Below are 13,932 nucleotides of genomic sequence, written 5' to 3' on the forward strand. Positions count from 1 at the left end.
TTATCACAAGAAAAACCTCAGGAAGCAAGCTTTGAGCCAAAAAAAAACTAAGAAGGATTCTCACAGCCTTTCATGAGTGCTGAGTGTAAGTGAGATTGATAAGATTTTATAGCAGGAATATTGTAATGTTCCTGTTCTAGGAGAGACAGTGTATCCAAGTTTTGCACTGAGTTTATTTTTAATCTCAGTTGTTTCAATTACAGGACAAACAGAATTGCTGTGTGCTTTGAAAAACAAGTGAAATGAAAACATCTTCTGTGTCCTGTCAGAAGCATTTTACAACATTTGAGCCCATCCTAAAAGCAGCCACTGCAATAGAAGATTTAGCTTTTTTTTTTCTTTTTTTCTACTTTTGTTGCTGTCTCCCTGTTGTGAGATCTGCTGATGTTTCCATATTACTTGTTTAATAGTGCAGGAAAAAAAGATAAGAGAGATCCATCCATGTTAGCAAAGATTCTTCTCCTGTTTCTACAATCGATACTTGCACATGTAGTATTGATTCTCATAAGTATTAAAAATACAAAGTGCAGATGTTTCAGCTCAGCTCTTCTGAAGGACCACGTAAGTCATAGTTGTTCATTACCTTGATAGGTATAATTAACCTGTATTAAAGTGCAAGGCATTTAAGAAAAAGATGAGGATGCATCAATAGTGGTCAAGCTTTTCTGCTGTGCAGTCCCAAAACGTTGCTGTGGCAGAGCTATGGTGTGTGGTAGAACATATTTAAGCCTCCTCTCGCTACCATTCATGGACTCCACAGACACTGTCTACAGACTCCTTTGTAGTTTCGTCTGTTGTGTTTGAATTAGAAGCATATTATAATGGTAATAGATTCCATGGTGAAAACTTGCATAAATTAATCTGCATTTTAATTTTATCTTGTAGTTCAATACAAATATATGTAATACATAGAATTATTATAATAGAATCATAGAATGGCATGGGTTGAAAAGGAACTCAAAGATCATCTGGTTTCAACCCCCTGCTATGTGCAGGATTGCCAGTCACTAGATCAGGCTGCTCAGAGCCACATTTATCCTGGCCTTTCATGCAATCCACATCCTCCTTGGGCAACATGTTCCAGTGTGTCACCACCCTCTGTGTGAAAAACTTTTCTAACCAAAGACCTTCCTGTCTTAGTTTAACCATTCCCCCTTGTCCTGTCACTGTCCACCCATGTAAACAGTTATTAATGACATGACATCTGTGACATGATCCATCTGTGCTCAGAGTAGGAACGGGGATGAACTCCAACTCAACATTGTAATGTCATTCCACTGTGTGCTTTATAGGTCATCATCAATATATTTGCTAAGGTGATGATCAACCACTCAGAGGAATCTCTGTTGTTCTTTGAGTTCTAGTGGATTTTCATAGAATCATAGAATGGCTTGGGTTGGAAGCTAACCTCAAAGATCATCTAGTTCCAAACCCTCTTACAACAAATGAGGTTGCAACCATTAAATCAGGCATTAGATCATGTTGCCTAGGACCCCATCCCACCTGGCTTTGAACACCTCCAAGGATTTTGCAAGGTGAAGCTTTGCCTTTTGCCCCAGATAAGTGAACCAGAAAGGGGTGGGCTCATGCCCCAGAGCAGCAATCAGCTCACAGTCTGGATGAAAAGTGCTGCTGCTGCTAATTACATTCCTCAAAACCTTGTGCTGTTTGCTGACAAGTTCCTTGGCACACAGTCTGTTAGTTTGTTTAGGGGCAGACACAAGCAAATGAGCCTGAAAGTGCTGAGGCCTGATGCTATATTCATAGCTCCCATAGCACCACTTATTCTTGTGGGAGCATGTGCAAATTAATTCTGGAGGCTGCTCGTTTAAATGGTACTAATTACATCAGTCCTCTTGACAATATGTGTCTGCTGTCAGCCATCCAACAACTTTCTTGAATTTGTGTGGGCATCTTAGAGAGGGAAAGGCTATAGAGAATCCTACATGTAGATATCTCTTGGAAAGACAAGTGCTTACCAAGGTTCAAAAGCTCCACTAAGAACTTTTGGTGGAGATTTACTGATAGGTTAATGATTAGAATAGGAGAACCTGGAAATGGGCTATAGGGTTGTTTAGTGTACACTGTGTTGTCGTTGTGCAGTTGTCACTCCATGGTTGTTTAGGTATGAGTACCAGTTGCAACATGGTCCTTCTTTGAATCAAGATCATGAGCATTGGACAGATAAAAATTGGAAATAAAGAGATGTAGTGGATTGTGTCAAAAAGAGAAAAGTGAGACTCTTATATGCAAGCTGTTAGGGATGTAGGTACACAACATGGCCTGCCACACTGATGGAAAAACAATGTTTTTCACTTTTGTAGGCATGATGCAGGTGTAAGTGGTGCAAGATGGAAGTTAAATTGTGACAGCACTATTCAAGTTTTTTTCCTTTTTTTCACCAGGTTTGAAAGTACTTCAAGCATTTACAAATTTCAAAATTCCCCCCACTTCCTTTGTCCTGACTTAAATAGGATGTTGTGTTTTTTGGCTCTGCAATCAGTCCCTTCCTACTTTCTTTTGTGAAATAAATGCATGTAAAGTTGGTGACCTGTGACGATAAAATGAATACAGCATTTTCTTTTTCTTTTTTTTTTTTTTTTTCACAAGTGACACCTTTTGATCTTTATTACAGAGCTCTTAGCAAAGAATGATATTTAAAGGCTGTATCTGAGCTAGAAACCGTAAATGTGGCTGGAGGCATTCCTGGGCAATGTTATGTACTCATCTGTGATGGTAAACTTCGAGAATGGTTTCTGGCACATTTTGGCCCTGGCTTGTTAATGCTCTGTATGGACATCTGTATGGCCCAGATGGGTGTTCATAAGGGATGTTCGTGGTCATCAGAGGCCTGAGTTTGGAGGCAAATACCTTTTATTCGCCTAGATGCAAACCTGAAAATGTGTCAGATCCAGGGAGTGCACCCAACCATGCAAACACTGGGGGAATGTAACTGTGGTGTCTTTGTCTTTGATACGTATCTAGCTTATCCTTAGCTTTTCCCTCTAACAGTAGGAAGAGACCAGCTTTTTCAGGGGTTAATCAATTCATCTGCATTGAGTTCCTTCTGAGTTGCCCTCTGAAGGAACTGTGCTTCTCAGTACCTATAGAAACAAACAAAACAAGAGCATCCTCTTGCCTGGGACCTTGAATGTATGTGGTGTGCATACCTAGTTCTAAGGTTCTAATACCTAGTAATAGCTTTGTTTTCCCTCTGTGAGTTATGACACCTACTGAATAGTGCAGGGTACTGAATGTGTGGTTGTTCATGGAACCCATTTTCTGACCACAGAGCTGACAGAAAGAGGGGGAGTGATGACCCTGTGAATTGCAGACATTTGCATTCTCACTGCACTCACTTGGGACCCAGTCAGCAGCCAGGGAACTGTGAAGAATGATCCAGATGGGTGCTATTTAGAATAGAGTAGACTAATAGAATAATTAAGGTTGTAAGAGATTACTCAGATCATCTAATCCAACCACCAACACATCACAAACACAGTATGGAGAAATGTAGCAGTGCCACTGCCTTGTGATGTTACAAGGAGCAGGGTGGGCTGTCTGCTCAATCTATGAGCTACTGTCCTCTTTCTATTTCATCATGGCACCCATAATTTTGGTGGGTCTTTTGTGTGCAAGTATGGAAACCTCAGCCTGAATCAATGTAGGCACAATTCAGATGGGAAAAGGTAAAACCCACCTTGGCTATAGGAATGATTTTCTTGGCATTTATGGATGTCAGACCTCACAGTGTATTAAATAAAGCATGATTTCAGGAAAAAAAGTGAACATTGCATTAGGAATTAAACTGCAAGGTGGAATCATAAAATTGCTGTTATGCTCTGTTTTACCTACGCACTGCTACAAATTATAATGTTAGCCTAGATGCAATTGCAGTATCATTACACTGTCAGTGCAGCCACAGTAATCGAAGGATGTGCCAGGCTTTTTCCTGATGAACTTATTTTCAGGGGTGGGTGGTGCTTTAAGGATCACTTCATTTGCTGAGAAAGAACATCTGACAATGAATATTTTCAAAAAGTATTTAATGCATCTGTGCAGAGCGTGGAGGCATACTTTTAAAAGAAAATGTATTTTTAAAAGAGTACAAAAAAAGATAAAGCCTGAATTTTGAGGCTTCATAATAGTCCATGCCGAATGTTTGATAGCAGAAAAAGAAGAACAAATAAAAGGAATGCTATATATAGGAGCCATTTTCATTATCAAGTGCCTGCAGGGAGTTAAGTGTTCCAGAGGAACTGCTGCACAGCAAACCATCTGAGTAGCTGGAGAGCAGAGCTAATGGGGTCTGGGAAAGCTCCACTGAAAACTGGTTTCATGAAATCTTCTTAACTTTAAAAAGAATTTTCTCACCAGTCCCTTCTCCTTTAATTTTAATCTTTGATGGGGAAAAATATTTCACTGTGGAAAAAAGTAACAATATTAACTACTAAAAAAAAACAATAAAAAAATAGAAAAATAAATGAAGCTTGTTCTATACAGCCAACCTCTTCCCCACTAAATCCTTCAAAGCTTTCTCGCATGCTTATTGTGTAGCTCTGAAAAGCACATCAGGTCCAGAATTCATCTTTGGACAATAGCCAAAGAACAGTTATTCCTTACAACTATTTTGAATTTGGTTCTAAATTTTTGGGAGACAGCTTTTAATGAAGTGTGCTTTGCCAGACAGCTTCCTTAGCCATAGGTAGAATTTTTAATAAGATATAGATCTGTGTCAGAGGATAGGACAGTTCAAATGTTTAGGTCAGGAATATGCTTTCTGAGAGAAAAGGGAACTTTCTGTTGCCGAAAATGAAGAAAATACTACTAGAGATACAGAGAATAGCTGAAAGTCTGATAGTGCGCTGGATTCCTCTGAAATTCTGGAAGTTCTTGGTTGGAAAAAAAGCAAAGCATGGTAATAAATAATGCTTGCTTTAACCTTCTGTTTCTCTTCTCACCTCTGCTTTATTCTTGTGTAACCTGACAGCTACATGTGTTCAGCATTCACTATACATAAGTCCCTGGAGAAGCCCCTGGCAGCTGAGGACTTATTCTTGAAAGAATAAAACTGAAATTGAAGAAACTGTTTGACAAGAGTCCTAAGGATAAAGGGATGGAACGCTGGCAACTAAGGACTGTGTTTAGTACTTTGTATGGAAGGCTTCTCCATAGAGAACCCTGAGGAGTGGTAGGACTGCACCACTCTTAGCTGGGGATCATTGATAACAGACATGGTCATGTGTCTTTACCTAAGCTTTCCAAGGGATGGAGTTGTGGATTTTTCAGCAGAGGGAGAAGAGGACCTCATGGCCTAGTCTAGTGGTAGAAAATGGTAATGTCAGAAAGGAAAAATGGTTTTCTAGTTTAGATCTGTCTTTTTCCTTCCTTCCTTCCTTCCTTCCTTCCTTCCTTCCTTCCTTCCCTTCCTTCCTCTCATCAGCCTTTCTCTCATCACTTTTACATTCTCTTTGCTCTATTGTATCTCTTCTGCTTTTCCCTTCTTCTTCCCCTTTTACTTCACTTTTCTTTAAAAACTCTAGGAGGCAAAGAAAGCTGAACTATCATATCATTCACATTATTCTTTTCCGTAAGTTTAGCTCTATTATTACAGTTTTGCATCAATATGTTATTAATGCTAATTTAGTATTAGTGAAAGTTCCTGATTTGACAAGTGTCTTACAGTGAGTATATTCTGTAAGATGTACTGCCTCTTTTAATTTTAAAATGTTTAACAGCTTTGGGATTTTTTCAAAGAGAGTAGGCTGAAGATGAAATGTAAAACTGAGGCTTAAATCACTCATTATCATAAAAAATCTCAGTATGATTTTCTTAAATAAAAAGTGTTAGCTTCACTTACAGAAAGCTATACTGTGCTTCCCTTCTTGAACCAAGAAGCTCAGACATACCAAGTCAACAGTGGTCAACAATGTCCAATGATTAGCAGGATTCAGAGGAAGGCATCACCATCACAATAAGTGGGACAGAGAGCCTCATTTTCTTAAGGTTCTTCAGGATATTATGATGGAGTGCTTCACCTAAATTTAAATGACTTAAAATAAAGCATCCAGTGCAAAAGAGATGTGTAATCTTATATTCAGTGTAGAGAAGGATATCTCCAAAAAGTGGTGCATCTCATCTTAAATCTGATTTTCAGTACAGGGTGCTAAGATTGTTCAGTTTAGGTAAAAACTTTTCAGTGCCCAATGTATTGAACCATTTCTTGGTGCCGTAAAGGTCTGGGATGAAAGCATCTCCTGAGAGAGCATTCTTGGTAGAGGAACAAAGCTTCTAGGGGAAATTTTAACGTTTTTCATTAGGTTCCGTCTTAAATACACAACTCAGAAGTTCTCTCTCTTTTCTAGTGTAGAGGAAATCTAGGGAGAGTAGTCTTTCTACCCTAGAGCTAAACTTTGTGAATACCTGTCCCAATTCTATTTCATGAAAAACGATAGTACTCTATCAGGTGTGCTGTTACTGTAAGATGTATGAGCACCTTTTGAAAAGAGATGACTGAGCAGTTTTTTGAAGGGGTGATCAGGGATCCACGAAGAGTTCTGAAAAAAAGATTGTGAAAAAAGAATCTAGAGAAAATCAGGTGTTTATCTTACATTCAGAAAGTTAGCTGTTGAGGAATCTGTCTGTGGTGGAAGGAAATGATCTAGAATCATAGAATCATAGAATCATAGAATCACCAAGGTTGGAAAAGACCTAAAAGATCACCCAGTCCAACCGTTCACCTATTCCCAATAGCTCCTACTAAACCATGTCCCTCAACACAACATCCAGTCTTTCCTTGAACACCCCCAGGGTCGGTGACTCCACCACCTCCCTGGGCAGTCCGTTCCAGTGCCTGACCACCCTTTCTGAAAAGTAATACTTCCTCACGTCCAGCCTGAATCTCCCCTGCCGTAGCTTGAAGCCATTCCCCCTGGTCCTATCACTAATGACACGAGAGAAGAGGCCGACCCCCAATCTACAGTTATCCCAACAAAACATAGAGTCCTCACTGGCAGGTGTGAGCTACTAGAGCATAGCAATATTGTGAGAGAAGAAAGATACCTAGGAAAACATTTAGCTGCCAAGTGTAGCACTAAGTATAGGCCTTTGAAATGATGATAATGAATTTCTACTAAAAATGAAGTTATATTTAAGTATATGCATATGCACAAATGGTTTGCTTGATCTCCTTATTATGAAAAAAAAAAAAAGCACAAATAAACAAATTTAAAAAAAAGCAACCAGAAGCACTGATACAGAAGCCAGTGAAGAAAATGTTAAAGAATGGGAAATTTTATGTACCTAAACAGGGATTATTGTTTTATGGGAAAGAGGTCATCTCTAGCACAATTTATTCCTTTATGTGAGAAGTTACAGTTTGGTTCATATAGTAACTACAATGCATTTCTTTCTAGGTATTGTTACAGGTATTGTTACTACTGAATGACACTTGCTTTAAAAAGTGATGGTGGATTAAGAACTGACTGATTTCATGTAGCAGGTATCAGCAGAAAGTAATCATTTCTAGATAAACTGTAAATATATCTGGAATATATCAATATCTTGACATTCTCCCAAATTTCCATGAGCTGCATGGTCATAAGTGTAAAATATTTGATGATAGGATTTGCAGATAGAACAAAGGATTGGTGGAATAATGCATAAGATAGAGGATATGGAAGTAATTTTGAACAAAATACATAAGTAACAACGTAGTTGCAGTGCATACTTCATTATTCTTTCTGCCATTGGTGCTGGATCTAATTACTGCAAACCTTCTGAGGAATTCTCAAAGCACCACGAGGGTTAGCTCAAAGTTTGGCCTGGCAATAGCAGAAAGAATGGGTATAAGCACACTTGGTGTTAAAACCTTTATCGGGGATCTCGTTGAAAGACTTCAAGGGAATGGCTTTTGTCCTCCCTTTTCTCTCTTTGCATCCTTGGATATAGTGCCAGGACATGGTGTTATTTGTGACCAATTGATGTACTTTCAGTCTGGCACACTCTTACTTTGGATGCAAGGGTCTGCTATGTTAGATAATAAAGCACTGATCTTCCATATGCTTGTGTGAATTAAAGCAAGCATTACAGTCATTTTCTTTCCCTTGCGGGCTGTTTCTTCTTATACATTAGGAACAGACAGGAAAGGAGCACGAGACACTTGTAAATGAAGGCCAAAGTGAGGCTACAGTTCTTTAAGAGGTAATAAGAGATATTAAGGACAAAGTTACGAGAAGAGATTATTTTATTGTCATGGGTATTTCCTTTTTTGTTCAAGACAGTTCTGTATCAAGGCCAGGCATATGGGTTTGCTTTATAATCCTGGTTCAAACATATCAGCTAAAGCCAGGAAGATTTTGCTAGTGCAAACTTATTTCTCTGCTAGGAAGCCATAGACCTGTTGAGGGACTTGTAATGTCATTAAGATTGGAATGATAATTTATATGACTACAACTGATCAACATTAGTTCCTGCTTTCATTAAGAGGTACCCATCTGTGTTTGAGCTTGTTTTATTCTTCTCTTTATATCTCTCAGGAGTCCTTGACAGTGTGCATGAAAGACATTTTAGTGACTTTACTCATGCTTTCTATTTATTTTGCCCAGGGAGGTGGTGGAGTCACCGACCCTGGGGGTGTTCAAGGAAAGGCTGGATGTTGTGTTGAGGGACATGGTTAAGTAGGAGCTATTGGGAATAGGTGAACGGTTGGACTGGGTGATCTTTTAGGTCTTTTCCAACCTTGGTGATTCTATGATTCTGTGATTCTATTTATTCTTTGTTTAGGAGAATTTTGCTCAGATTGATTTCTTTCTCTGCTTATTTTACTGGATAGATGTACCTCTTTCCATTTCATTTTCAGACTGAGTCTCAAAAGTGCTGCTTATAATAATTGACTCAGTACTTATAGCCAAAAGTGCATTTCTTAGAAAAATAATAATAAATAAATAAATCCAAAACATCAATACAGTGTAGGACTTCTGATACTTCTAAGCAAATCTTTTATCAGTACATCTTGGTTATGAAAGGGAAAAAGTTTAACTTTGGCTCTTGCAAGTCTTCAATTTTTAAAGTGTTCCTATCAGAGTAGAGCTCCCCTGTTATGTTGAGAAGTTGTACAGACCTCTTAGAAGGAGGAAGAACCAGATGGTTTCACCTGATAATGTGAAGATGTAAATAAGCTTGAATGAAATATTTTGGTTTTCAAACCACCAGGCACTGGGAGCACTAGAGACTAATAGTTAGAATGTACATGAAATGATTCTGTGCATCAACCCATATTGGTTTGGTAGGAGAAGAGGTAATGGCTTTAAGTTGTACCAGGGGAGGTTCAGGTTGGATATTGGGAAAAATTTTCAGAAAGAGTGGTGAGGTATTGGAAGAGGCTGCCCAGGGAAGTGGTAGAGTCACCATCACTGGAGGTGTTCAAAGAGAGGGGAGATATGGCACTGAGGGACATGACTGAGTAGGCACAGTGGGGATAGGTTGATGGCTGGACTAGATGATCTTAGTGTCTTTTCCAAGCTTAATGATTCTATAATTCTGTAATTCCTAATGTGATACTGCATCTACCTGTTGGGCCTCCAGTCCTAGAAGGACATAGATTTGTTATAACAGGTCCAGACAGTGTGAATATGATCAGAGGGCTGGAGCTTTTCTCCTATGGAGAAAGGCTGAGGCTACTGGGCTTGTTCAGTTCAGCCTGGAGAAGGCTCTGGATACACCTTACTGTGGCTTTCCAATACATAAAAGAGGCCTACAAGAAAGATGAGGAGACACTCTTCACCAGACTGTATACTCTGGATAGGATAAGATGTAACAGTTTTAAATGAGAAGAAAAAGATAGGTTTAGATTACATGTAAGGAATACATTCTTCACTATGATGGTGGTGAGGAACTGGAACAGGCTGCCTAGAGAACTTGTGGAAGTTTCATCTCTGCAGATGTTCAAGGCCGGGTTAGTTAGGGTCCTGGACTACCTAATTGAATGGTTGACATCCCTGCCAACAGTGGGCAGGATCTTTAAGGTCCTTTCCAACACAAACCATTCTATGATTCTGTGTGGTGAAAAAGGTAACTCCTCTGCATTATATCTGTAGAAGCAGCAGCCCTGAAGATAGACCAATAAAAATCTGATTGCGTGATTGGCAAAGATATGTAAGCATGCTTGTGATTATCTCAGAACTCCGATAGGAATTTAGCTGAGGTATTCTAAACGTATTGACAACTCCTTGTCTAAGTGAACTATTCAGCATGAGACCTTTATTTGGGTGAAGGCACTTTGGTCCTGCTGTGTGGATACAAAATTGCCCCAGTTCTGAATGCCCTGATTAACATTTACTAGCAGGACTAACTGCTCTGTGGCCTCACTTTCTGCTGCAGCAGAGGGGTAGGTGGTTGTATTCAACTGCTTCTGATTTCTGCACTGGCTTTTGGGGCTTTTGGCAATGGCTTTTACAGTGACCTTTCCTTTGCGCTTTGAGTACCTCAGCTGCAGCTGATAATCTGGTCTGTAAATTCATCAGTGCAATGGAACAGGAAAAATATCTTATTTCATTGCTAGGCCTAACCAAACATTGGAATGGTAGAATATCATATATATATATATATATATATATATATATATTTTTGTTGAGAGTCAGGAGGTGGAAGGAGAACTACGGCCTGCTGGCAGAATCCTCAGAAAAGTCATTCTTACAGCACAATTTCAGATGTAGCTTCAATCACAGATTGAAGTGGTCCTGCTGTAGAAAGTCTTCAGAGAGCCCCTAAGTTAGGGGTTCGCTTCTATTATCTCATTAAACTGATTCCTTAAGCTAACTGACCTCACTGATTACAAGCATGCAATTATCTGTTGATCTGGTAAAGCAAAGCATAAATAAATGCTACTTCAGTGGTATGGCAGGAAAGTGGTGAATAGGTAGACAGATCTCTTTAGAAAAGCATATGGGTTGACGCTGATTGGAAGCATGAGGAATGACTTCTTATTTTCACAATCTTCTGTGAAACCCTTTTGTTGAGCTAAATATTCTTCAAAGTTTTGCTCATACTTAATGCTTGAACAAACTCAAGGAACACACACACGTAAACAGTCATGGCCCTAGAAGAGGACAGGGCAACCAAGCACAGTTCAGTAAGATATAAGAGGCTAGGCTTCACTTTCTCTCTGATTCTCGTTAGCTATGGGACCATTGTGTGACTGAAGCCACAGAATCTGTGCTCCTGATTGCATTTCCCATCTTGCCTCTGTTTTGTCTCATTAGGGTTGGGAGTTTTTCAACTAGGATCTGTCCTATCTGATACGTTTGAACAGCACTGCAGTGAGAGCTGGGCACTGAGAAATTAACTTTCACCAAATCTGACAGTGGAACTGTATTTTAAACTTTTGCAGTGACCTCCACTGAGATTTATGGAGCATTGAAAGAGAGAAACCCAGTGTCCTAGCTTAGAGGAAGACTCTGGTCATTTGTTATGTTTGGCTTCTTGTCTGGCCAGTCAATAAAAAGGTGGCTTAAAACCAGATGTAGCATGTTGGATCTCTTCCTCAGCTTGCGGTTATTGGGTAGAATAAGGGAAAGGAAATTAGGGCATGTAGAGACAGGAAACAGAATTGTTGTTGTGGGACCATGTGGAAGTGTTGGACAAAACCCAGTAAATCAGATTTTGTTAGTTCTGTAACTTATAAAATATTTCATTAACCTGTGATAATTTTGTACTGGTTCTCTTGTTTTTCAGATGTTCTGTGTCCAAATGTTCAAGTGGAAGGAGATCGATTCAAGCACACTAATGGGGAGACAGATGAGATTCCAGGTAAAGAGACATACTTTTCTACTGCACAGCTGAGAGCTGAAATAGTGTAATTGTATGTTTCATGTGTGATATTCTTATATGTTATCCCTTTTGACTGGCGTTTTCTTAATCCAGAACATTTTCAGTGATGAAGAAGTAGGACTGTTAGGCAGGAAAAGAGTTGACAATGAAGAGTTGACCATCTGTTGACCATGAACAGAAAAATAATCATGAGCTTTTTTCTTTAATTCTTTCAAATTAAAAATCTAGTGGAACTTAGAGTAGAGGATAGAGGAAATCAATAAGCCTTTGAGATGTTTCTTTTTCTTTGGGTGTTTTTTTGACCACTCAAGTTTTTGTGAGATTTAATGTCCATTTATTTAATCTCTGCTGTGAGATGTCAAACTCCAATGGCAATTATTACTGAAGTACAACATATATATATGTGTGTGCATGCACAAGAAAACACAGAGAAAGAAATAAGAAATTCCCAAAAGAACGAGTTCATCTGAAATACTGGTGAGAAAGCCGAAGGAAAGCAGGTTTGTTGGGATCTCTGCTTTCCCTTGAGTTCTGATACATTCTTCCAGGCAGCCAAAGGAATTAACATGTCAGACATATGCAAAGGCTGTGCCTCTTTTCTAACCCCCAAATACAGTTTGAGCTGTCGGCAGAGAAAATCTTTCCATCAGGGATGTGCTTTGAATATATCTGCCTGACCCAAAAATTGCAGTGAGTAGCAGGAGGCTCTTCTGCAACTTGATTATGAATAAAAATGGTAAAGGTCTGACAGCTCTGCTACACTTCAGCAGCTTTTTCATAGGGGGGGATTTGCACTGCCTGCACAAAATACCAGTTCAACTCTACTGTCTGTAGGCAGCTTATTTTGGCTGCAGTCTGGCTTTACTGGTGCCTGTGATAATGCTGAGTAGTAACACTTTTTCTGGTTTCTAGATCCAAAATTATAGCCCCCAGATACACAATCTCAACAGCTGTCCATCTGTAGGTATTGTATCAACCTGTTCTGATAGTCCTCCAGTCACATGGCTGTGCAAACAGTAGAGCTATTCAACAGTTAGCCCTACTGATTCTGATTGAGTCTGTCATGGAAGTTGCTGCTCGAAAAGAGCAGGAGAACTGTTCCCTCTCACATGGCCATCTTCTACATGATGATTTCCAGAAAACTGATATTGCAAGTGGTTGTCAGCATCTACTCTGTGTTAATCAGAGTAGAATTTTAGTACATGTGCTAATTGATACACGATATCCTTTTATTTGTTTTCGAAAAACGTTTCTTTCATTGAGAAATGTAAAGAACAAACATTCCACTGCAGATCTGATGCATGATTTTTTTACTACAGTGTATACATATATGCATGTATATCTACATATGTAAGTATGCTCTTATGTAAAGTTTCTGACTTACTTTTCCTTTATTTTTGAATCTCACTTCCATCCTAGACTGCACTGTCAATGTTCAGTATTTTAACTTTAATGATGTCTTTTCAGCATAAAGGCTCATCATATAATGAACAATAATAAAAGGTTATTACAATATTTGACTAAAAACATCGCTGTCCACTCTCCATCAAAACAAGAGGTTTTGTGTAAGGCTCCTGATTGCTCTTACATGGTGCAACAGTGTTTTCATTTTGTTCTTTCACCTTATGTTTAGGGAATGTTTGCCTTTTACCTGGACAATGCTGAACTGAAGTTCTGGGTCTGCTTAGGGTCACTGTGTTGCTGGAGATGTATCGGCACAGGAACAAAATGCTTTCTCACTATTTATATATTCCTTATGTTCACTGTAACGGTTTTGGAAGACAAGGCTCTTGGGTCCAATTCCAACAGAATATCATTCCATTGGTTTACAGTGCACTATATACTTTTCCAAAGGAATGTATTTTGCTGCTAGTTGTTGCTGAAGGGCTTTTGTATGCTGCATTTTAGTTTTGGGGAGCAGCCTCACACCTGTGAGAGCATTTTGTGAGAGCATTGTGAGAGTTGCATGGATTTCTATGGATTTACTGCTGACAGTACAGAGTGGAAAGCAGTTCCTCTGTTAACCCATTCTCATACATTCAAAGTTGTGCAGTTAATGCCTCTGTCTTGCACTCCACTTGGATCGCTAAAATTGAGCCTTGC

The 13,932-nt window shown here is 39.2% G+C and overlaps 1 protein-coding gene across 1 annotated transcript in view; it reads left to right on the plus strand.

Annotated features, from left to right (window-relative positions):
- COL22A1 (collagen type XXII alpha 1 chain) overlaps nucleotides 1–13,932 on the plus strand; it is a 211,400-nt gene that overhangs the window by 41,155 nt on the left and 156,313 nt on the right. The window contains exon 4 of the mRNA XM_042808661.1: nucleotides 11,734–11,808. Coding sequence (XP_042664595.1) covers nucleotides 11,734–11,808 — 75 coding nt within the window. The remainder of the gene's footprint in view (nucleotides 1–11,733; nucleotides 11,809–13,932) is intronic.

Source organism: Centrocercus urophasianus, unplaced genomic scaffold, assembly GCF_019232065.1.
Source record: "Centrocercus urophasianus isolate 14NV4802_14NV808 unplaced genomic scaffold, USGS_Curo_1.0 seq_11, whole genome shotgun sequence".
Classification (NCBI taxonomy): domain Eukaryota; kingdom Metazoa; phylum Chordata; class Aves; order Galliformes; family Phasianidae; genus Centrocercus; species Centrocercus urophasianus.